The 25,741-nt window shown below is 39.3% G+C and overlaps 1 protein-coding gene across 1 annotated transcript in view; it reads right to left on the reverse strand.

Annotated features, from left to right (window-relative positions):
- Positions 1-25,741, reverse strand: part of ADAMTSL3 (ADAMTS like 3) — a 418,321-nt gene that overhangs the window by 92,840 nt on the left and 299,740 nt on the right. Inside the window, exons 16-18 of the mRNA XM_025392622.1 lie at positions 23,878-24,007; positions 4,062-4,254; positions 3,768-3,947 (exon numbers count right to left, since the gene is read on the reverse strand). Coding sequence (XP_025248407.1) covers positions 3,768-3,947; positions 4,062-4,254; positions 23,878-24,007 — 503 coding nt within the window. The remainder of the gene's footprint in view (positions 1-3,767; positions 3,948-4,061; positions 4,255-23,877; positions 24,008-25,741) is intronic.

The following is a 25,741-nucleotide window of genomic DNA, read 5'->3' on the forward strand; positions in this document are numbered from 1 at the left end:
ACAGGAGAGCTTGCTCTTTGCCCTGATGAATGGTTGCCTATGAAACTAAACATCCTCCAGTCCAAACCAGCTCGCATGGGTAGCCTCCTCTTTAGTTTCCTTCTCTTCTTTGTCTCAACAAAAACCCCTCCAATGAATGATCTGCCTCTCCTGTGTTAGCAGACCTGAGCTCTTCTAAAGATCACTATTTCAACACCACTTCGCATTTTCCCTGACTTTGCAAATACTGTTGAGGAATAGTATTTACTTGCTCAGAGCTCTGGACAACCAGAGGATCTGTTGGCAATCCCATGGCCACTGGCCTCAAGGACAATATAAACCAGAAGGGAAGACCATATGGATGCTCAGGAAAGAGCTACCATTGAAAAACAATAAAAATTAGGGTCATTGTGATTTAAAAGTGGGAAATGCTGAGTGATTTTAGGAAGTGGAAAACTTCACAGAAGAGGGAAGCTTACAGTTGGACCCAGGATATGAAAGCCACAAGAGCAAAGACACACAAGCGGGCCCATATAGATGTGCAATGGTGTTACTTTAGTGATACGCAACTGGCAATTGTAAATTCAGTTATTCACTGAGAGAGTGAACAGGGAGGAAAGTGGTGATGTCACCACTAGCCTCCACTCTAAAATGCCAGTGACAACCGTTTGTTCCACAAGACAGGATAGAACTGTGAAGGCCTGTTTGTTCTTAGAGGAGAGAAGCAAGGACAGAAGCAAAGTGGGGTATTTTAGGGCTTGGCAGTGGTTCTAGGTGCTCCCTCGCTGCATCCAGAAACAAGCTGCCTGGTTTCTCCTCGACATCTGCTCCTTTGCTGTTCCTCCCTTTTCTTGCCTCTTCTCTTTAGGCTAGGGCAGTACTTGATCAAAGAAGTCACTACCCCGAGCCATTCCTACCTTGGACACATGTAAGGGCTAACCCACCCAAACAAGAATGAGAGGCAGGTAAGGAAACACTTCTCACACTGCAAGTGTATCATTACAACACCCAGGGATCTTGTTGAAATGCAGACTCTGATTCCTTAGGTCTGGGTGGGACTTGAGATTCCTCATTTCTTAAAAGTTCCCTGCTGATGTCAATTTGACTAGTCCTTGGGCCACACTAAGTGTAGCAAGGAGAATCACGCATTCACAACGCAAGATCCTCCTCACAAAAGTGTGGTGCTTCCTTCTGTTCCTAACTTTACGGAAACAGTAACTGGATCCTTCACCTCTCCTGACAATGGGGCAAGGTAAGACTTCACTCTTGGGGCTTAACTGGGTGATGTAACTAGGTGATAGAATAAATACTGCCTACCCACTAGCCCACCCAGGCTACCCACCTCTCTAACACCTTTGCCCAGCCCCTACTGCCTGACCTAGTCTCAAAGGAATTCCCAAAAGAATGATTCTTCCTTGGGCCATCTATTGTTCCTTGTGCAAGTAGGAGGAAAATTAAGCTAACCCACTTTTGCACACAAAGCTCTCCAGACAGACTTCTACCTGTCCTTCCCACCCTCCTTTGGGGTGGTGGTCTCACCTGGATCAGTCCTTTCTCTTTGTTTAGGACCAGACTGCAGGAGGGACTCCTGTCCTTCAAGTCATTTACCTATAGTATGGCAACTTTCCGGGGAGAACTGTGGCCACTGGCACTGTCTCCAGCTGCTTGTGAGTTGGACAGAGGAAGTGGGTATTGGTGGCTGGATCCTAGGGCAACTCCTGCTCTGCAGACCCTGGAGAGATGGGTTCATCTCTTTCCTTAGGCTTCTTCTGATAAACCTCAGAAGGGAATGTTTATGTAGACCTTCAGTGGCATTGACTGAGGATAATGACCTGTAGGTTTTCAGTTAAGACAGTTTTAAAATACTAGCACTTAACAGAACTAGACAGTTAAAACAGGAAAAATCCCAATCTGGAGAAAAATCCCAATCTGGATATATGTACAGAAATACTGTTAATCCAACCTACAGCCAGAAATGTGGACCTTCTCTCAAGGGCGATGGGAAGAGCCTACTCCACTAGACATTGCCATGTCAAATATCTTACCTTATCCTCACAAGAACCATTGCATTTAGCGAAAGTAAATGGGGGCTCAGAGAGGTGAAGTGTATTTAACAAGGCCACCCAGATTTAGGCGTTAGAGCTGGGGTACCAGCATGGGTCTGTTGGGCTCAAAAGCCTTTTCTCTTGCATAAAAGACGAGTGTATACCATGTATATAATTTTGGGTTTGAATCTATCTGTGTTCTTGGGCAAGTTACCTAATCTGAATGAACCTCTGTTTTCTCATCTATAAAAATGGAGATAACATCTGCTTCTGGGGCTATTGTAGGATGAGATGAGAGGAGCAGGTCATGACTATGCCCAGCACTGAATCTAGGACTCAGAGCAGCTTGTGAATGTCACTCACTGTCCTTCCTTATTTCTTGAGGTTATTTCTGATGTTGGGGTTGGGTCTCTACTCCAAGAAGATACACACCAGGTGGCAGTGACTAGAGGTTACAAGACACCAATAACACAACTAATTTATCTGTTTTGAATCGGTGCTAAAATCTCAGCCTGCAGATGTTAAGGATGCAGCAAGACTGGAGCAAAGGGCTGGAAGAAGAATAAGGACTGGAGTAAGAGAGCCATGAGTGCAAGAAAGGCCCTACCAGCTCTTCTGGGGAACATATACCAGAGTCCCTTCTTATCCATGGTTTCGCTTTCCACAGTCAACCATGGTCCAAAAATATTAAATAGAACATTCCAGAAATAAACAATTTGTAAGTTTTAGGTTGCATGACATTCTGAGTAATGTGATGAAATCTCTCACCATCTCACTCCATCTGCCCAGGACATGAATCATTCCATCCATGCCACCTGCCTATTAGTCACTTAAGTAGTCTTCTCAGTTATCAGATAAAAGAAACCAAAGGATATATAAAATTCAGTATGATCCACAGTTTCAGGCATTCACTGGGGTCTTGGACTGTATCTCCTGTGAATAAACAGGGACTACTGCACTTGATTTCGCAAGCAATCAGACTGATGGAAGATTCTGAACAAGCTGGAGACTTGATGGACACAGTGATGGGAACACTGTGGGATGTTAGCTAGTCTGGAGATGGGAGAGTAATACAGAAAGATCAAGTGGGCAGTGTAATATAACAGAAAGAACTCTTGGAATAAAGTCAAAACAAGTGGATTCTGCTACTTTTCCAGCTGTGGGAGCTTAGGTAGCTTACTTCAGCTATTGGGATTTAATTTCCCCCACCTGAAAAATAAGGCTTCATTACTAGACTGGGTCAAGCCCTGCCAGCACTGAAACGATGTGCTAGAATTCTACTCACTGCACTAATTCAAACTTACCATGATGAAGGGTAAAATTAACAGTGACAAAACATAGAGGAAGTTAAGGCATGGAAGATGTTCAGGATGTTGGAATGACAGAGCTTAATGAATGATTCCACATGGGAGGACACAAGGAAGAGAGGAACCAAAGTGATTTTGAGTTTATCCTGGGATACTATGATCCTGGTAGTTCCAAAAGAAGGGGCTGGTTTGGGAGAAAGATAGTAAGAACACTTTGAATAATACTGAGTAAAAACTGGAAATGAATCATCATGTGCGGGCCTGGACTATAGCACTTGCACAACCCCGAGAGTGAGTGAGCACTTCCTTAAATGTGGCCCCCTAGGACCCTTACTCATCTCACACTAGTTCCAGCCTGACCTTGTGGAAATATTTAGAAGCTGAAACAAAGGAGGGGCAGAAAAGAAGGGACTGTAAAGTTGAGCCTGGCCCTTACCTTCGACCAGTCTCCCACAGCTAAATGTGGAGGACAGTCTGTCCTGGCACAGGACTTGTGAGACGATGCCTTAGGTCCTTGGCACAATTCATCTGAGAGATTCAAAAAGCTGCCATCTGTTAGCAGCTGCCGGCAGGTGACTCTTCTATTCTGAGTTCCCCCGCCACAAGTCCTGGAACACTAAGAAGACAAGAGGGTGTGATATGGCAGGCTTGGCCTACTCTGTGTTAGTGCAGTGCAGGGCCTCTCACAATCATAATCACAGAGGGCCCTGGAGTGGCCAGTCTGCCCTACCTGCTGCCATTCTTCAATGTGCCAGCCAGGAGGGCAGTCAAACTGATTGCATGCTTGTAAAGCATGGGGCTTTTCATCTCGGCACTCCTCAGGAGGGGCAGGGGTCTCCCCTGGGTGCAGGCAGTACACATCTCGGGTCTGAATTCCAACTCCACAGGTAGCTGAGCAGGACCCCCAAGAGCCCATGTGCCACCTAAAACAGAAAACAAGTGGGGAAAGTTGAACAGTCCAATAAACCAATGTGCAACCATCAGAGTACGAACAACGTGAAGTTCTCCTCTGGGCTTCCAGACTTCACACCCTGTGTACAGATTCTACAGTCACAGCATCTCCATCAATATATGCAATTAAAACACAGAGCTATAGTATTTAAAGGCAAGAAATGTCAGGAAAGTGTTTAAAGATCTTACCCGTTTAGGAAAGTCCAGAGTAAAAAGCAGCAGATCTGTTCCCATCCTGTCCTTGGTACCACTATATATCAAAAACAAAATCCTGGTTTTGTTTTGAATGGAGTCCCAAGGCAATGATGATTTATATAGGTGTCAAAAGAAATTTTAAATGTTTAAAAGCACACTTCAGGAAATCTTCAGGGCACCTGGCTTCATTATTTGGAATATCCCTATGAAAATTCTTTTATGTTAGGATTGGATTTACAACATATATATAATGTGATTCCTTTCCAATAAGATCTTGGAAAAATCAGGTTTTCTCATAAAACATCTGTAAAAATGAAAAACCAGGGCAGCTGCTTTTGACACATATTTCCAAGTTGCCTTCAAGGAAGATTCTCCCAATTTACACTCCCACCAGAAGCATTTGAGAACACCTAGTTGCCTATACCCATAATCACACTAGAGAATATCATTGAGAAAAGTCTCCGCCCATCTGATGGGTAAAAAATTACACATTATGGTTATTTTAACTTGTGGATATTTAATTAGTAAACATGAATTCTTCACTAGTTACTGTAGAGATACATCATGAGGAAACCATTTTTAAATGTTTAAAATGTTCGTAAAAGGATGCTGGCTCTAGGGTAGTTTGTAATAGCACACACACAAATATTAAATTGAATTACATTTTACAAAATGGAAGGAGATCATATAAATGTTTAACAATAAAGCGGAAAATAATTGTCCATTCATACAGCACAATGCTAGCAGCCATTAAAATAATAAAGTAGATGTATAGTTATTAACATAGAAATACAATCATTATATATTTTTAATAGAAAAGAAAAGCAGGTCATAAATAAGTTTGTAGAGTATAAGCCTATTTTTATGCATTTATAAATGCATGCAGAAAAAAGTCTGAATAATTATACATTAAAATGTTACCAGTGATGATACCTAACTATAGGATTTTTATTTTCTTTATTCTTGCTGATTTTTTCTCTGATTTTTATTACAATAAGCACTCATATCAGAAAAAAATGTTATTTCTCTGAAAAAATTAATTAGTATTTAATCTAAAAATGATTCTCAGTTTTTCTCTTTTCTAATTTTCTATTATAAACATCCCCTACTTGTGTAAATAAAAAGAAAATGAAAAATAGTATTTAATGCAAATATAATAGGACAAAAGAATAAAAGTTTTATTTATGAAGGAAAAATTTCACAATGAAGATATATAATAATCACACAAGTATGGAGATTAAATATAAAGCATAAACTTGTAAAAAGCATGAGCTGTTAAGTATAGGAAAAATGGACAAAAAAATTAAAAAATTTAAAATCTTTAAAATACTTCGCTAAACCCTTGGCATATTAACAAGGCAGACATTAATAAGAATATAAGGGATTTAATAATATATTTGAAAATATGGATAAAATAGATAACCTTCTAAGGAACTATGAAAGTTCCATTCAAGAAAGGGACTGGACCTCACTAGTTTTGTGGTCAAGTCCTACAAATTTTCAAGAAACAAGTGAATTCCCATATTATCTTAAATGTTTCAAAATAAGAAGATGAAAACATTTTATTTTATGCATATTATAAAGCTAAAAAAGATCTGAACAGAAAAGCTGACAAATATATATAAAGCAAACTTTTGCATGTGGTTATATATCCTAAATCCTAAATGAAAGTATAAATTCTAGTAAAAAAGAAGCAAATTAATCAACAGATTAAAACAATACAGGGTCTGTGATGTGGTCTGAAGGTTTGTGTCACCAACAAATTCAAACGTTGAAGCCCTAAACCCCAGCATGATAGTATTTGGAGATGGGACCTTTGAGAGGTAATTAGGATTAGATGGGGACATGAGGGTGGGGTCCACATGATGGGATTAGTGCCTTTGTAAAAAGAGACACTAGGGAGCTTGCTCTTTCTCCACCATGTGAGGACACAGCAAGACATCCGCTGTCTGAAAGTCAGGAAGAGAGCCCTCACCAAAAACTGAACCTTTTAATCTTGGACTTTCCAGCCTCTAGACTGTAAGAAAACAAAGTTCTGTCTTTGAAGCCACCCTTATGGTATTTTGTTATGGCAGTATGAGGTGACTAATTCAGAATATTTTCTGACCATGGTGGAACTAAATTAGATAAACCCCAAATACTCAGAAATTATGTTGTAATCTTCTAAATTGCCCATGGGTCAAAGAAGAAATCACAAGGGAAAGTAAATAGTATTTTTAAATGCACATTAACAGAAACATCAACTGTCAAAATTTGTGGAATTTAGCTAAAGCCATGATTAGAAGAAAATCAATAGCCTTAAATGATATATTTTAAAAGTTTGACAATAATAATCTAAGTAATAATTTCAAGAGGTTAAAAAAAGAATAGCAATTACACCCCAAAAAAGTAGAAGAAAGGAAACAATAAACATGAGAATAAAATAAATGAATTAGAAAATGAAACACAAAGTTGGTCCTGGCGGGATGCATTGGCTCATGCCTGTAATCCCATCACTTTGGGAGGCCGAGGTGGTTGGGTCACCTGAGGTCAGGAGTTCAAGACCAGCCTGGCCAATATGGTGAAACCCCATCTCCACTGAAAATACGAAAATTCGCTGGATGTGGTGGTGCACGCCTGTAATCCCAGCTACTTGGTAGGCTGAGACGTGAGAACTGCTTGAACCCAGGAGGCTGAGGTGTTAGTGAGCCGAGATCAGGCCACTGCACTCCAGCCTGGGTGACAGAGCAAGGCTGTCTAAAATCACGAGGTCAGGAGATCGAGACCATCCTGGCTAACACGGTGAAACCCCGTCTCCAGTAAAAAATACAAAAAACTGGCCGGGCGCGGTGGCTCAAGCCTGTAATCCCAGCACTTTGGGAGGCCGAGATGGGCGGATCACGAGGTCAGGAGATTGAGACCATCCTGGCTAACACGGTGAAACCCCGTCTCTACTAAAAAAATACAAAAAAAACTAGCCCGGCGCCGTGGCGGGCACCTGTAGTCCCAGCTACTCGGGAGGCTGAGGCAGGAGAATGGCGTGAACCCGGGAGGCGGAGCTTGCAGTGAGCTGAGATCTGGCCACTGCACTCCAGCCTGGGCGGCAGAGCGAGACTCCGTCTCAAAAAAAAAAAAAAAACAAAAAAAAAATACAAAAAACTAGCCGGGCGAGGTGGCGGGCGCCTGTAGTCCCAGCTACTCGGGAGGCTGAGGCAGGAGAAGGGCGTAAACCCGGGAGGCGGAGCTTGCAGTGAGTTGAGATCCGGCCACTGCACTCCAGCCTGGGCGACAGAGCGAGACTCCGTCTCAAAAAAAAAAAAAAAAAAAAGGTTGGCCTTTCAAAAGACTAACAAGATTAATAAATTATTGATAAAATGTGAAGAAAAAAGAGAGCAGGCACACATAATAAAATCAGGAATTTAAGGGGGGACATTTTGGCATAAAAAAAGTACAGTAAGTAATAAAAAACATTGTCAATAAATTTGAAAATTTACATGAACTGAAAAAATTCCTACAAAAAGCAACTTATCAAAACTAACACACAAATGAAGAGAAATCGGAATAGTCTTAGATCTATTAAATTAAATTTGTAATTTAAAGTATTTTAAAAATAAACTCCATGTCACATGGCTTCCTTGGTGAACTAAACATTTAACGCATACACGATTCCAGCCTTACATAAACTCTCTAAAAAATGTAAGAAAAGAGAAAACTTCCCAACTCATTTAAGCCAATGTCACTCAGAAACAGATTTAAAATCCTAAATAAAATATTAGCAATCAAGTGATAAAGTGAAAGTTCCATGGTGACCAATCTGGGTTTATTCTAGAAAGGCAAAATTGGTTCAACCTTGGAAATTCAATCACTGTCTATGACATAGCAAACTATAGGAGAAACTTCATATGATCATTTCAATAGAGACAGAAAAACATTTGTAAATTTTAACAGATATTCATGATAAAAAAAATTTTTTAATTTGAATTAGCACATCCAAAAAGCAAAGGCTTGGGGATGGGAAGGTGAGAGAGGGCTGGAGAATATAGTAAAATATCTAATTGAGCACCCCTTTGTTACAAAATATAGCAATACCAGTTAAAGAAAGACATAAGGGTAAGATATTCCCTCATACAAATGAAACATCTCAGTTGACCAGAAATCAATATAAACACACAGTGCTAAAGCACTAAGAAAGTTATGAAACAGAATATATAATGTAAAACAAAATATGTGTTTGAATGTACTGAGAGAATATTTAAACTCTGATAAAGATTTTGAGAATAAGTTAATGATGGGATGATTGAAAATAGGCAAACAAAAAAAGAGAAAGGAAATTAACAGCTCCAGAGAAAAAATTTGCACTCAAAAGAAAATGTAACCATAATAAAATATTAAATGTCTTAGCTGTGCAATGCTTTTTTTAAAATGACGGCTTTGAGATATAGTTTACATAATATAAAATCTACCCTTTTAAAGGGTAGCAATGCTCCTCCTATAAAATAGCTCTAGCCTAGTTCTAGGCGTTTTTAGATACTAAACACCTGACCATGGTGAAACACCTGACCATGACCCATCAGATGACCATCTGACAAGCTGCTTATTGTAAAGGCGACATTATCTATCTGCAAAGTCATATAGTTAGATGTGACCAGCAGTGGCCCACCGAGTGGAAGTGGTATATGGGACCAGGCATTGGTGGTGAGTGCATCATTGTAAAAAGTCTAGTGATGGTAATGGCCACAAGTGTCCAGAAATACCTAACCAGACATGACTTTGGTATGACTTTGTGTTTTATTTTAATTTAATCTCCCTTGGCTCCTGAAAAATTTATAAACTTAGTTCGCCAGCCTATTATTTTTGTGGATCACTTAGTATCTTTCTAGTAAGTTTATTATTAGCTCAAGTTAAGCAGAATTAGTTTATACTGCTTATACCTAGGAACCCTGATTAATATAAGGTGATACAAGTTTTAGATTATTTTTGAATTCTAGAAATTTTATTTTTTTCTAGATTTTTGATATCTAGAAATCAATTAACATGCAAAAAGACAAAATCAATACATAAATTAGTATTTCTATTCATTTAGCACTGATCTTTGACTTTTAACATACAGAATTATAATTTTTTAAAATTTTATTTTAGGTATATGTGCAGGTTTTTTATATAGGTAAATTGCATGTCATGGGGATTTGGTGTACAGATTATTTCATCACCCATATAAATAAGCATAGTACCAGGTAGGTACTTTTTCAATCCTCTCCCTTCTCTCACACTTCCACCCTCAAGTACACCCTGGTGTCTGTTGTTCCCTTCTTTGTGTTGATGTGTTCTCAGTATTTAGCTTCTACTTATAAGTGAGAACATGTGGTATTTGGTTTTCTGTTCCTGCATTAGTTCACTTAGGGTAATGATCTTTAGCTCCATTCGTGTTCCTGCAAAGGACATGATCTCATTCTTTTTCTATGGCTGCATAATATTCCATGGTATATATGTACCACATTTGTTTTTATCCAGTCTACCACTGATGGGCATTTACGTTGATTTAATGTCTTTGCTATTGTGAATAGTGCTGCGATGAACATATGTGTGCATGTGTCTTTATGGCAGAATGATTTATAATTCTTGGGATATATACCCAATAATGAAATTGCTGTGTCAAATGGTAATTTTTTAAAGTTATTTGAGAAATTGCCACACTGCTTTCCACAATGGCTGAATTAATTTACATTCCAACCAGCAGTGTATAAATGTTCTCTTTTCTCTGCAACCTCACCAGCATCTGTAATTTTTTGACTTTTTAATAATAGCCGTCTGACTGGTGTGAGATGGTATCTCACTGTGGTTTTGATTTGCATTTCTCTAATGATTAGTGATGTTGAGCATGTTTTCATATGCTTGTTGGCCACATGGAGCTCTTCTTTTGGAAAGTGTCTGTTCACATCATTTGCCCACTTCTTAAAGGTACAAAAAGGTTTTTTGCTTAATTTGTTTAAGTTTCTTAAAGATTCTAGATATTAAGCTTTCATTGGATGCATAGTTTGCAAATATTTTCTCTGATTCTGTAGGTTGTCTATTTACTCTGTTGATAGTTTATTTTGCCGTGCAGAAGCTCTTTAGTTTAGGCCTCATTTGTCAATTTTTGTTTTTGTTGCAATTGCTTTTGGCATCTTTGTCATGAAATCTTTGCCAGAGCCTATGTCTAGAATGTATTTCCTAGGTTATCTTCCAGGGTTTTTATAGCATAACTGTAAATGTTTGTAACAAAAGTCTGGAGTTGTTCAGTATGTCCACCCTTTTATTGATCAAGATGAAAGGATTTCTGAGCTATCTTGAACTACTTTCATCTGTTACTATTGTTAAGAATTGTTTCTTCTTTTCCGTTCTTCTCATTTTAATTATTTCCTGTGCTTTGTGAGCATTGATTTTGCTTGTTATACTTTTCTTTTCTTTTTTTTTTTTTTTTTTTTTTTGAGACATGTCTTGCTCTGTCACCCAGGCTGGAATGCAGTGGCCGGATCTCAGCTCACTGCAAGCTCCGCCTCCCAGGTTCACGCCATTCTCCTGCCTCAGCCTCCCGAGTTGCTGGGACTACAGGCACCCGCCACCTCGCCCGGCTAATTTTTTTGTATTTTTTCAGTAGAGACGGGGTTTCACCATGTTAGCCAGGATGGTCTCGATCTCCTGACCTCGTGATCCGCCCATCTCGGCCTCCCAAAGTGCTGGGATTACAGGCTTGAGCCACCGCACCCGGCCAACTTGTTATACTTTTTATTCTGTCTTCCCCTCTGTTATATTTTATTTTTAGGTTTACCCTTAGAATTTTAAAGGCCCTATTTCACAACTCTAGACTTAAACAAAATCATTTCCATCTTAACAAACAGTGTAAGGGCCTAAAGCACTTTAATCAATCAACCTCTCTGAGTTTTACAAGGCTGTGTTGGATAATATTTCTTTTTTCAAATTGATAAATCAGAAACTAGTATTGATTTCCATAGTCAATAAACTTTTTTAGATTAAACATCTTTACAATATGCTTCAGTCATCATTCATTCTTATATCTCAGACCCTCCTTCTAGGATCATTTTCCTGCTTAATTAATACATTCTTTAAAATTGTCTTTAGTGAAAATTTGCTGATAGTGCAATTTCCTGGTTTTGTTCACCTAGAATACCTAACATAATTTTAGTAAATATTTATTACCTATGATGTGCCAAGCTCTTTTTAAAGTATATGTATTAACTCACTTAATTGTCATATAACCTTACTATAAGACTACCTTGTTGACACCTGCTGCATAAGGAGATACTATTACAATCTGAAAATATCCCTATTTCATCTTTAAAATGTTGTTTTAATAATATCCAATTCTAGGCTGACAATGATTTTTTCTTCTGAGCCATTTGAAGATAATGCTTCATTATTTCTCATGAGAAAAAAATGTCAGTTTTTGTTATTGTTCCTCTCCTGGATCTTTTCTATATCTCTGACTTTGAGATTTTCTTTGTCTTTAGAGTTCTAAAGTTTAACAACAGTGTATCTGAATGTGTATTTTTTATTCCCTGCTTGGGATTTGCTGTGACTCCTGATTCTTAGGTTTCATATTTTTTCATTAATTCTGAAATATTCTCTGCTATTATCTCTTTGATAACTCTCTTTTCTTTTTTCTTGTTAGAATCATGAAGTCCTTTTTATCACTTTTCACAGTATAAGGCACTTATTTTTTCTTTTAATATCATTCTTTTTAAAGGCAAAGGAATCACAAGTGAATGTACTAGTCATGATCCATCAGAATGATAGATGCTTATGTACAAGAGCATTTTCTGACTTCTTTCTGAACCTGTCACCACTAGGTAATACCGCTATTTGTTTACTTTAAAAGTAGGAGAATTTAGTATGATTCTCTCCTTTTCAAAAATTGAATGTATAGAAATTTAAGGGGTACAAGTGCAGTTTTGTTACATGGATATATTACAAAGTGATAAAGTCTGGATTTTCCCTGCAACCAACACCAGAATAATGTACATTGTACCCATTAGGTAATTTATCATCCCTCACCCTCCTCCCACCTGTCTGAGTCTCCAAATTCTATTTCACACTCTATATTCATGGGTACACATTATTTAGCTCACACTTGTGAGAACATGTGAAATTTGACTTTCCACTTCTGAGTTATTTCACTTAAGATAATGGCCTCCAGTTCCATCCACATTGCTGCAAAACACATGGTTTCATTCTTTTTATGGCTGAATAGTATTCCATTGTGTACATATGCCACATTTTCTTTATCCAATCATTTATTGATGTGATTCCCTTTTCTTAGCATATTTTTGGGGATTTTTTGGATGAATTATTTTACTTAAGTTTTGGAGGAAGGAGATTTAATTTTCATTAGTGCATTTAATTATCTCCACCTGGTCTCTCCCTTGACACGTGGGGATTATGGGGATCACAATTTAAGATGAGATTTGGGTGGGGACACAAAGCCTAACCATATCATTTCATTCCCTCTCACAAATCTCATGTCCATTTCACATTTCAAAACTAATCATGCCTTCCCAACAGTCCCCCAAAACTTTAATTCATTCCGGCATTGACCTAAAAGTCCAAGTCCAAAGTCTCATCTGAGATAAGGCAAGTAAGTCCCTTCTGCCTATGAGCCTGTAAAATCAAAATCAAGTTAGTTACTTCCTAGATATAATGGGGGTACAGGCATTCTGTAAATACATCCATTCCAAAAGGGATAAATGGGCCCAAATGAAGGGGCTACAGGCCCCATGCAAGTCTGAAATTTAGCTGGGCAGTAAAATCTGAAAGCTCTGAAATTATCTCCTTTTGACTCCATGTCTCACATACAGGTCACACTGATGCAAGAGGTGGACTCCCATGGTCTTGGAAAGTTCTGCCCTTGTGGCTTTGCAGGGTACAGTCCCACTCCCAGCTGCTTTCATGGGCTGGCATTGTCTGTGACTTTTCCAGGAACACAGTGCAAGCTGTCAGTGGATCTACCATTCTGGGGTCTGGAGGACAGTGGCCCTCTTCTCACAGCTCCACTAGGCAGTGTTCCAGTGGGGACTCTATGTAGGGGTTCTGACCCCACATTTCCCTTCTGCATTGCCCTAGCAGAGGTTCTCCATGAGGGCTCCACCCTTGCAGCAAACTTCTGCCTGGACATCCTCTGAAATCTAGACAGAGGCTCCCAAACCTCAATTCTTGACTTCTCTGCACCTGCAGGCCCAACATCATGTGGAAGCCACCAAAGCTTGGGGCTTGCACCGTGTGATGCAATGGCCTGAACTATATGTTGGCTCCTTTTAGCCATGGCTGGGATGCAGGGCACCAAGTCCTGAGACTGCACAAAGCAGCAAGGCCCTGGGACTAGCAAGGCCCTGGGAACTGTCTTTTCCTTCTAGGCCTCTGGGCCTGTGATGGGAGGGGCTGCCATGAAAACCTCTGACGTGCCCTGGAGACATTTCCCCCATTGTCTTGGCAATTAACATTTGGCTCTTTGTTACTTATACAGACTTCTGCAGCAGGCTTGAATTTCTCCTCAGAAAATGGGTTTTTCTTTTCTATTGCATTGTCAGGCTGCAAATTTTCTAAACTTTATGCTTTGCTTCCCTTTTAAACATAAGTTCCAATTCTAAATCATATCTTTGTGAATGTGTAAAACTAAATGCTTTTTAGAGCACCCAAGTCACCTCTTGAACGATTTGCTTCTTAGAAATTTCTTCTGCCAGATACCCTATATCACCCCCTAAAGTTCAAAATTCCACAGATCTGTAGGGCAGGGGAAAAATGCCACCTCTTGTTTTCTTTTTGAAACTCCATTTTTATATATTATAAACTTTCTCAATATTTCCTCTGTATCTACCTTTTGTACATATTTTACATATTTTATTTATTCTTCATGCTTTATTCTGGGTAATTTTTTCAGCTCTCTCTTCCATTTTAACCATTTACTCCAGCACATAACTTTCAAATTTCAATCACTATATTTTTAACTTCTAGATATTCTATTAGCTGAACCATATAAACTGACAATATTTGACCATTTTTGACCAAATAGAAAGTTTCAGATGGTTCAATGTCATAACTGGTTCTTCTAAACAATCTTCAAGTATTTTTCATAGTTTATTGTTTCTAGCATGGATTTTTAATTTCCTGTTTTATATATGTAAATATTTTAAATAAACTTACGTTTATATTCTGTACCTGATAATTCTAACTTATGATGCTCTGTATCTGATTCTATTTTTTCCCCCACTGACTCTCACACATTGTTTCTTCATGTGTTTTTTTTTTTTTTTAATTTTGATTATAAGCTAATGCTCATTATGTCTTTGTGGGAATTTTAAGGTCTGGGTAGAAGATACACTCCTCCTCACAGGATTTACATCACCTCTATCAAGACCACTATGAACCAATTTTTTGGATCACAAAGAGTGAATATAAACCCTACTCCTACATGAAGGGCTACTTGTAGCTCTTAGATTCTCAGGGGAGCCTTTCTGATTCCTTCCATTCAGAGGCAGAGCTGAGACAGATAGTTCTCCTTGCAATCTCTCTTTACAGGATGGATTTCATTTTTTGAATTTACCTTTTCACTGAGGTAGACCCTGGTTTTGTATGGGGAATCTCCATTCTATTCCTCCTTACCTTCTGAAGGTCTAAGGACTTGTCTATCAGGCAAAAGATCTTAAAGCCAAAAAGTGTAGGTTACTGAGACTGACAACTATCCCCACTAAGGCAATGCTTCAGCTTGTTTTTGGCTTCTGAGGATTTTTCTTACTTACAAGCTTAGTTCTGCATTTCAAGATATGTTTTACATATTTTACCTAGCATTTTAGAGGTATTTAGCAAAAAGCCTTTAAGGATATCAAGTCCATCATGTGGTTGGAAATTGACATATACAGTCACATATTTGAAATAATAGTTCAGCAAGTTTAGCTCTAGGGTGATCATGATTTTCCCTCAATATTCTGAAGATATTATTCCTTTGTCTTCCAGAAACTCAAGTTGTTGATAAGTTGTTTGCAGTTAATCTGTTTTTCATGTGTAGTAGCTTTTAAGATTTTCTTATCTTCCCTGATTTTCTGTAGTTTCACTATTTTGTATCTATGTGGGGATTTATTTTCATTTGTTTCTCTTGATACTAGGAGTGGATATTTTTTCTTAAGTTTTAGTAAACAGTTTACCTCATATCTTGATTCTCCGACATTATTTCCGTATTTCTTAATTTTCTTCCCTTTCCCCAAATCATCAACTGTTTTTCTTCTGTCTTAGAAACTGAACTGTCATTTGCTACGATTACTTTGGGACCTCAAGCTCCAAATAACCACAAGTGCAGCTCCGTTCACCACCTCATGCTTTCATTCCTTTCCTAGCCCAGGTAATTGTTTTCTTAATTGTGTCTTTGGTATGCCTCCTTTTATACTGCATCTACCATTGATCTGTATTTGGAATAGAATATGATGTTACAACACCATCTTAATTGGAAGTCTATTAATTACTTAGACTATAATTGATAATATCTAAATTCCAGAAATTTTGAATGTGAGTGAAGTCACTAAAAGTAGATACATGGGTCATATTTGGATGACAATTGGAATACATAGCTAAATAATTAGAAGGCTTCTGCTTCATGATTAAAACAATTCAGCTTAAATCTGTAACTTTCTTGATGTGACTTCAGGATGATCATCTTTCAAGCAAGTGTATAGCTAGACAAATCAGAGTCACGAGGAACTGGAGATGGAGCTGTTTTTATTTAAGAAATGGGTAACAATTTCTTATTCACAGACAATGAACTCAATAAAGAATTGTTTTTTATATTAAGAAATAGGTAGCAAGTTGGTACAGAAACACATCACTGTTGCCTCTTGCTTTCCTCCTTTCTTCCCTAGCAGTGTTGAATCCTGTTAGAGAAGAAGGCTCTCCTCAGACTAGTGGGACCATTATGTAACCCAGCATGTTTCTACAAGCTGCTGGCTCTCTCCTGGAAAAAGCAAACTCCATAAATAGCAGGCACTCAGCAGTTATAGGATAGATCAGGGGGAGTAACCCCATAAAAGCAAATAAACATCCAACACCCCACCTTGGAGAGTCCAGGCTAATACATCAAATACATTTGCCTTTGGGTAAATAAAGATCCACTGGCTGTCCAACCCAATCTCAGTGGTAAGTTTCACCCTGGGGTGATATTTTACTGCTATTGCCCTTGGAGTCAGTAAATATTTGTATGGAAAATATTATGCAACACCCTGTTCCTGTTATTCCTACACCACTAGTTTCTAGAACCTAAAACATTTTTGTAAACTTACCTTTATTTTGGCATCAAACCTTTGTCTCTGCTGGGTTTTTTCCGATATAAGTCTCAACCTTTGAAAAGTTTACTAAATTTGCAACTTTGAAATGAGGAATAGTATTTCCTTTCACATAAAAACAGACTCTTAATTTTGCAAAGTAGCCAAGACATGTTGTCTGCTCTATTATTCCTAGCTTGGAAGCTCTGTGGGCAAGAGATTGCTGAGGAAGAGAATGTGTAAGAACTCTCGCTGAGGCACAGTGATGACAGAAATGGGATACAGTACACAGGCTGAGGCATGAATAAACCATTAAGCTTTCTTCAGTAAACTTAAGAAACAGTTTCTAGATTTGTTGCTAAATCTTGTTCTGGTTTGGTGGGCAATGGAAGAGCACTGCAAACTAAACTCAACCCTGCCTTGACCTCCTGGGCAGGTCAAACCAAGGCTGTCATTCTTAGAACTAAAACCCCAAGCACTTCACACTACTCATGTGTGGACATAAGGATTGCTGCAAAAGGACTAGACATAATTTGAAGACATGAGTGAAAAATGCAACCTGAAAGCACTACCCAAAAATGAAAGATTGGAGCTTAGGGGACGTTGGTGATCATAAAGTCCAACACCTTTCTTCATTATTCATATTAAGAAACAGTGCCCAGAGAGCTAAGGAACTCACCTGAAATTCCTTGACAGACGTGGAACTGGGGCTCTATCCCATGTCCCTGATCTATTTCCAGTTTTCTTTTGACTTTTGAGAGTTCCTTGCTATCAAGTGGCTTAGGTTTGGATCCTATCTCACATTCTGTTGAACTTAATTTTACTAGTGAGAAGTGAGCCAATGATTACTTTTATGGGAGAGAATTAACTAATGTCATAGTAGCGAAGGTCTCTAAGAGGCAGAGGGCATAGTGTGTGCAAAGGTCCAAATGGCATGAATGAGCAGGAGTGTGGGTCATGGTGCATAATTTATTGTGGCTGCTGAGCAAGTTCCTTAGGGTGAGCCTGAGTGTGTGTCTGTCTGTCTGTCCATCTGTCTGTCCATCTGTCTCTGTCTCTCTCTCTCTCTCTCCCTCTCTCTCTCTGTGTGTGTGTGTGTGTGTGTGTGTGTGTGTGGTGGAGGTGACAGGAAATGTGGTTTAAGAGTTGGACCCAGAGTCACAAAGGCATTTATATGCTGTGGTTTAATTGCCTTCCCACAAAAGATGTGGAAGTTACAACCCCCAGTACTTGTGACTGTGACCTTATTTGGAAATAAGTTCTTTGCAGATGATCAAGAGGAGGTCATTACAGTAGGCCCTACTCCAATATAAGTGGTGTCCTTATGAAAAGGAGAAGTGTGGACACAAAGACACAGAGAAGGAAAACAATATGAAATCACAGGGACAATGTCATTCACAAGCCGAAGAATGCCAGAGTTACCTGCCAGGAGAAAGCCATGGAACAGAGGCTCCCTCACAGTTCTAAGAAGGAATCGACCCTGCTGACACCTTAATTTTGGACTTCTGGTCTCCAGATCTGGGAGACAATAGATTTCTGTTCTTTAAGCCACTCTGTTTCTGGTTGTTATGGCAGCCCCAGGAAAGAAACACATGTCAAAGTGGAGAATGTGGATTTGAATCCATAGATAAAGGAGCGTTGTTGAGGGTTTCATGCAGAGGCGCACACAGTCATTTTGCAACTTAGAAAGATAAAGATCTTTCATAGTCATGTGTGTGCACATGGATCAGAGCAGGAAACAAGAGAGGCAAGACTTCATTTAGAAACTGTTGAACAGTTCAGGTAAAACATATCTGAATTAAGGCAGTGGAAGTTACACATGATTAGGACAAATTCATTAAGTACTGAAAAGTAAACTGTCAAGAATCTCACGTTCATATTATCAGAGAACTAAAACCATAAAAGGCCACTTACTTTATGTGATTCCCCTCAGAAAAGAAACTCAGGTTTCATGATAAAGTGGGAGAAAATGTTTGATTTGGACTCAGTCTTGAAAATTTAAATTAAAAATTATAAAATCAAGTTCTCTTATCTTGAATGTAATTGTGGTTGTAATGCCAACTTTATGCACTAATTCTTAGAATGACAGAGATTGAATTGTAAATTGTTTCATATTTTGGCTTTCTTTTCTGAAAAATTATATGATGAAACATTATGGCTACCTTCACTTCCGGAGCAAGAGTGTAACAGTTATTTTCAGAAAAATAAAACTGAGAGTTTCATCAGTGTTCTCAGGGCCTCTTTTTTCATCCTGCGACATGCAAATCATTCTCATTTGAAGTGCCTTTCATGTTGTTATCATTTTCATTTTCTCTGTTTTAGTTGTTACTTGGCTAGAAACAGAGCAGAATTCTGGTGAAGACTAGTTTCACATCAATCTGCAGTAAGATTTAAATCTAGAAATAAACTACACCCCAACATATTGGGTTGTATTTTCTTCTTTTTACTCTTCTTTGTTAATGGCTATCAATATATCATACCTAGCTGGGTGTGGTCACTCATGCTTATAATCCTAGGAGCTTGGAAGGCTGAGATGAGAGGATATCTTGAGCCCAGGAGGTCAAGGCTGTAGTGAGCCATGACTGCATGACCACTCCAGCCTAGATGACAGAGAAAAACCTAATCTCTAAAAACATTTTAAAATTTGGCCGGGCACGGTGGCTCAAGCCTGTAATCCCAGCACTTTGGGAGGCCGAGGCGGGTGGATCACGAGGTCAGGAGATCGAGACCATCCTGGCTAACATGGTGAAACCCCGTCTCTACTAAAAATACAAAAAACTAGCCGGGCGTGGTGGCGGGCGCCTGTAGTCCCAGCTACTCGGAGGCTGAGGCGGGAGAATGGCGTGAACCCGGGAGGCGGAGCTTGCAGTGAGCCGAGATCGCGCCACTGCACTCCAGCCTGGGCGACACGGCGAGACTCCGTCTCAAAAAAAAAAAAAAAAAAAAACATTTTAAAATTTTAAAAAATTAGTGATGCACATATGGCTCATTCCTGTAATCCCAGTAACATGGGAGGCTAAGGCAGGAGGATCACTTGACCCCAGAGTTCAAGGCTGCAGTGAGCTGTGATCACACCACTGCACTCCAGCCTGAGCAACAGAGAGAGACCCTATCTCAAAAAAAAAAAAAAAAAAAATCACACTTAGCCAAACTGTAGTCACAATTTTAAATCTGTGCAAATTCCAAACCATTATTTTTTGTAATCATCTTTCTAGAAAGACAGTACTGGCTACAGTAGACAAAGGGGATGGCTAGTGGAGGGACTAGAAATCAGGAGACCAGCTCTACCAGTAGCATGATATGTAGGCTCCCACAGCTTCCATTTGGCCATCCTGAAAAGGCAGAATTTAGACTAGATGACATCTCATGAGAAACGCTCCATGTTTGGGCTTTATGTTGTAGTATGCAATTTATTTAGTGTGTGCTCATGGAGAAGTCACCAATCACCTAAAAATCCTAAATTTCAGTTTTCATATACAGAAAACAAGAGCCTTTATTCATTATATATTTATTAGCACGTTTCTGAAAGAATGTGAGGCTATTAATAAGAATAGTACTAGCTACTTTTCACCAAAAAGAGACTACTTAGGGCAATGATTTTCAAATTTTTGCACAGCAAAACACCTGATATAGTGCAGACATAAGTTGTGAACAGGTTCATTCACTGTTTTAAATAAAACAGTACATAGAAAAGGATTTATGGGCCAGGTGCAGTGGCTCACGCCTGTAATCCCAGCACTTTGGGAGGCTGAGGTGGGCAGATCACTTGAGGTCAGTTTAAGATCAGCCTGGCCAATATGGCAAAATCCTGACTCTACAAAAAATACAAAAATTAGCTGGGTGTGATGGCATATGCCTGTAGTCCCAGCTACTCAGGAAGCTGAGGCAGGAGAATCACTTGAACCCAGGAGGCAGAGGCTGCAGTGGGCCGTGACTGCGCCATTGAACTCCAGCCTGGGCAACAGAGTGAGACTCCATCTCAAAAAAAAAAAAAAAAAAAAAAAGGAAAGAAAGAAAGAAAGAAAAGGATTTATGGATTGTAGAACTCTTAAAACTGCTCTGCAAAATACTGGAGCATGGGGGCCATGGTTGGGAAAGCAGTATTTCTGAAGGATACATCGAGCAGTTTTGGAAAAGACAGGAGAGGTGCATTGATATTCATGGCTACAAATATAGAAGGGATTCAACTATTTTTATGAAGAATGTTGTTGGTGGCCGGGTGCGGTAGCTTATGCCTGTAATCCCAGCATTTTGGGAGGCTGAGGCAGGTGGATCACCTGAGGTCAGGAGTTTGAGACCAGCATACCCAACATGGTGAAACCTCATCTCTACTAAAAATACAAAAAATTAGCTGGGCATGTTGGTGGGCACCTGACCTGTCATCCCAGCTACTCAGGTGGCTCAGGCAGGTGAATCGCTTGAACCCAGGAGGTGGAAGTTGCAGTGAGCCATAAGACTGTGCCATTGCACTCCAGCCTGGGCAACAACAGCAAAACTTCGTCTCAAAAAAAAAAAAAAAAAGAAAAGAAAAAGGTGTTGGTGTCATATAAACAGTAAAAAGGAAATGATGATATTTGCAGATTCACACGGAGGCAGGCTTTAAATCGAGGACACTCAAATGGAATTATGGTGGGCTGGATTCCTAGTTTTAAGTAATTTTCTTAAAAAATTTATAATTCATCTAATTGTCTCCATTTTGTTCTCCCCATTTCTGTGTTTGAGCAATCTTTTTAAAATGTAAATCTGATATGCCACTTCATTGCTCAAACCCTCCAGTGGCTTCCCACTGACTCTCTGGATGAAGTCCAAGTGCTTACCGTGGCCCTTGCCCATTCATATCTCACCTGATGACACATCGATTTCCTTTCTCTCAAGTTCCTTGAGCACATTGAGCTCTTTCTTTCCTTGGGGCCTTTGCACATACTGTTCCCTCTGCCCAGAACACTCATTCCTCTACAGCTCTCCTGGCAGATTCCTGCCTGTGTTTACATCTTAAATAACTTCCTCAGAAAGGACCTGCACCAACCTCCCCCGCTTCCCTGCCCCACCAATTTATTTTAGGTCCTCGTAGTATTCCTGCTCTTGAGACGCTGTTTATTTAACATCCACCTCATGCCCCATCCCCAGATTAAGTTTAAGAAAACAGTTTACAAAATGATGTAGTACATGGTTCCAATGTCATAGGGAAATATGTTGAGAAATATGACTATGTTTTGCCCCCTCCCTGTATTTGTCCCTGTGCCTTGCTCCTGTTCAGGAAGGTGGTCATCTGTTTCCATCTTCACTGCCTCAGGGGAGGGATGTAGCAGGGGAGGAAAACAGAAACCCTGGCTTTTCCAAAAGTATCCATTTCAGTGGTTCCAATATTAGAATAGAAAAAACTGAGAAACATAGATAAATAATTCAGATTACTACATGCCATTACACAAGTGCTATTTTCTCTAAAGATTAAAGGGTCATTCCAAGTGATACATATTCAACACTGCTCTAATATATTTGCTATTCTTGGAAAAGTCTGGACATACTTGACAAAGTATGACAAAGTCTTGACTCCTAGTTACATCAAACCTTCCTAAAACCCCTCCTTTATTGTCTCTTCTGCAATCTGCATTCTAGCATGGATCACTCTGGAATGCCATAAGCCTGGGGGTGGGAGTGGGAGGTGGCAGGGAAACAGTTTTCCCAGTGCTGTTTCTGGCCCTTGCTTTGCTCACTAAGGTAAGTCTACAGGCCCCTACTGCATCACCTAAACCACACACAGCAAGATGGCTCTAACATAAGACAACAAGCTCCCAGTACTTCTGTAGGCCTCAATGGAAGTGAGAAATACAGAAATGGATACAAAACACTATGCCCATTACATGGCAGGTTTGATTTCACCAAGGATGAGGCACACACTGGCCTCCTCCTGAGACTGTGCGGGCTAGAGAACAAGACTCTCAAGGAAGGGGTGCCCATCTCCAGGATTTGAAGGGCCTGATTTCTCGGGGGGCCTAACGTATTGATCCCCACCTTCACCACCCTTATGCCATCAAGGCAGGAGAAACATCATAGCCAACAGATTGCATGGAATCAAAATCAGAAGGGTCAAGAGAATTCCAGAAGCATAACTTATTTTCTGAATAAACATAAAATATACTTATCCTTAGACTAATATGGCAGGAGGATACAATAACCTCCCTCAATCACTGAGAGTCCTAAACATAGCAGAATTTGCTTTAGCAAATGAAAGGATTTCATTAGCAGGGCAACATGATGACTAAGAGGTAGGAGAGGCAGGTGGTAACTGGGAATGGGCTCAGCATTTTTGGCAACTAATTCTTCTCACAGAATAGGGGTCACAAGATAATAAAGGTAAAGAAGAGATGAAGGAAAAGACTGGGGGCTATATTCAGAAAGGTCTTGTGTGAGAAACCCATGATGTTCAGTTATCATCCTCTGTAGCCAGCAGCACCAGGGACACAGGAACATGAGAACAACCTACTTCTCTTCTGATAAAATTCCTCACAATCTTACCAGGACTTAAGCAAGAAAGCAGATTAACTTTTAAGGTAAACCTATCAGTCAAAGAGATCAAGAAGGTCACCCTCACCTACTCATTGGCATTTATAACATTACACCCCACAACCTGAGATCCCAGGCAAGTCAGTGGGAAAGGTAATAACACACCAGTGTGAGTGCTAGGTATCAAATAGGAGATTACACAGTCACTCAACAAATATGGATTAAGCACCTACTGTGTACCACTGTTAACTCTAATGCAAATCCTGTGCTTTCTGATGGGATGTTAAGGGAAGAAGTGCCCTGGAAGAAACAGGGAGGAGAAAGAGAACAAATCCACTGATCTCATGGTTTTGCAGGTAGCAGGCCAGTTTATGTTCATTAGTGTTCGATGCAAACAAAAGTCAACCTCAAGATCATTCCTGTTCAACATGGCTGCATCTGAGCACCTAGGCAAGAATCTGGCTGGAGCATAACTTGAGCAGAGAAGAGAGCTCTGAAGCAGGCTTAGCACATCTACCTTCAGTGAACCCACAAGTCTGCACTTAGGTGGGTTTCTCTGCAGGGGAGGGTATTACCACCCGGACATGGTATATACCAGGAGCACAAGACAGCACATACCTGGGGGGACAGGGCTCTGTGTTACAGGCCTGGCTCATGGCTGGAGGACGGTGGACCATATCACACAAGCTGTCATTGACTGTCTGCTGGGTCTGGATGTGTAAGCACACTGCTATGGCTTCTTGATGGCCTGCAGGTTGGAAAGAGGAAAAAATGCAAATGACATAGAATCATTTGTTGTGGAAAAAACAAAATAGAGTCTTAGGTCTTCTCATTCTTAGAACACTGTCCTTTTGACTATCATAGAGCTGCAGGATGTATTTCAGAGTACACCTGGGAGCAAACAACTCTGCATTATCCAAAGTCTCCCAGTCTACAATATTCCTTCATTCGCCTTTTAAATTCAGTCCCTTTACTCCCTGTCTCCCAAATCTGCTCACCTTGAAACATTCAAGAGCATCCCGACTCCCCACCCCTCCTTGGACTTATCTGTATTCCAAATGTACCCAAAGCTAGGAGTTTCCCCAAATAAGCCATCAAGGTGTTTCTTCCAAACAGTCACAATAGTTTCCCTAAGAGGAATTTTTGAATCAGCTGCTAAAGAATAACATTTTCTCTATATCACTGCAAATGTGCTAAATCTGGCAGACATATAACTCCTCAAAATTTTAATTATGATTTGAGTTCCTGTTCACTATGACTGTAATTTGTAACATTTCTACTGCTAGGAAAAACAATAACAACACCTCCTATTTGCAAAGTGTACAAGGTGCTTTCACAATAATCGGTGAGGTCAAAAGAATGGCATTATTACCTCCATTTTATTAATTTAATAATAAGGAAACTGAGGTCTAGAGAGAAACTAAGACAGCAAAAATGTGGTAGATTCAAGCCTAAAAGTTAAATTCCCTGCCTCCTAATTCAGTGGTCTTTCTTCTGTACATACTCTAGGGATTCTAAAATGCAATACAGCCAAAAAGTACAAGACTGCTCCTTGTGAAAATATGAACTTTCACAAGCATATTTTCCTTTTGAGGCCAGACAGGTCTGTCTGACCCCAAAGCCTATGTTCTCAACTAGTATTCTTTGTCTGCTGAGACAAAAAAAATTATTGGGAAATCAGATGGAACAAGATGTAAATCAAACTTTTGATTAAAAAGTCACATACAAACTGTAATAGCAACTGACTATGTTATTTGAAATATGCAAATGCATTCATTTTCATGCAAGAATGTACATTCCATTATGTTACAAGGTTGTGGTTCTTTTTCCAAATGCCATGTTTCAATTCAACCATTTTACAGGATGTAGTATTGGCCAAAGATACTTCTAAAATACATATTTGTGATGTTCAGTTCTTTCTAATAAATTTTCTCCTGCTGTCTTCAGTTGTAATTTTATGTTCCCTGCCATGGCAGGATGCAGTATTAAATCTGCATGTATCTTCTATGAACTTTTAAAATAAACATTGGCTAACCTGAGATATAAGAAGGCATTGCTACAACTTAATAACTCTAGGTTTTATTTGCAAATATCAAAACTTAGTTACCTTGTAGAGGTTTAAGTGTACATTTCCTAGTATGTTTCATTTTTTTTAAATCTGAGAAAAATCCAGTTAACTTCCAAATATATTTTAATTTATAACAGAAATTCTTTAGAAATTTTTATTCCAGAGACTATTTTGGAACATTTTCTGAATAAGTGGGCCTTAAAGCCCCATTATAACCCATTCTGGATGGAATTGTACAACACTCATGACAAACTTTTCTGTCTTAAAGTAAGTTTACTGAAAAGAATTTATAAGTTTAATAGCTGATTTAGGATACTTATTGAAGTAGAGTATATTTTCCAAAAATGGCCACAAAATATCTCCCATCCCATACATTGGTCCTACAATGTTACTTTGACATTTCTCACCTTAAAA

The sequence above is a fragment of the Theropithecus gelada genome, chromosome 7b (assembly GCF_003255815.1).
Source record: "Theropithecus gelada isolate Dixy chromosome 7b, Tgel_1.0, whole genome shotgun sequence".
Lineage (NCBI taxonomy): Eukaryota > Metazoa > Chordata > Mammalia > Primates > Cercopithecidae > Theropithecus > Theropithecus gelada.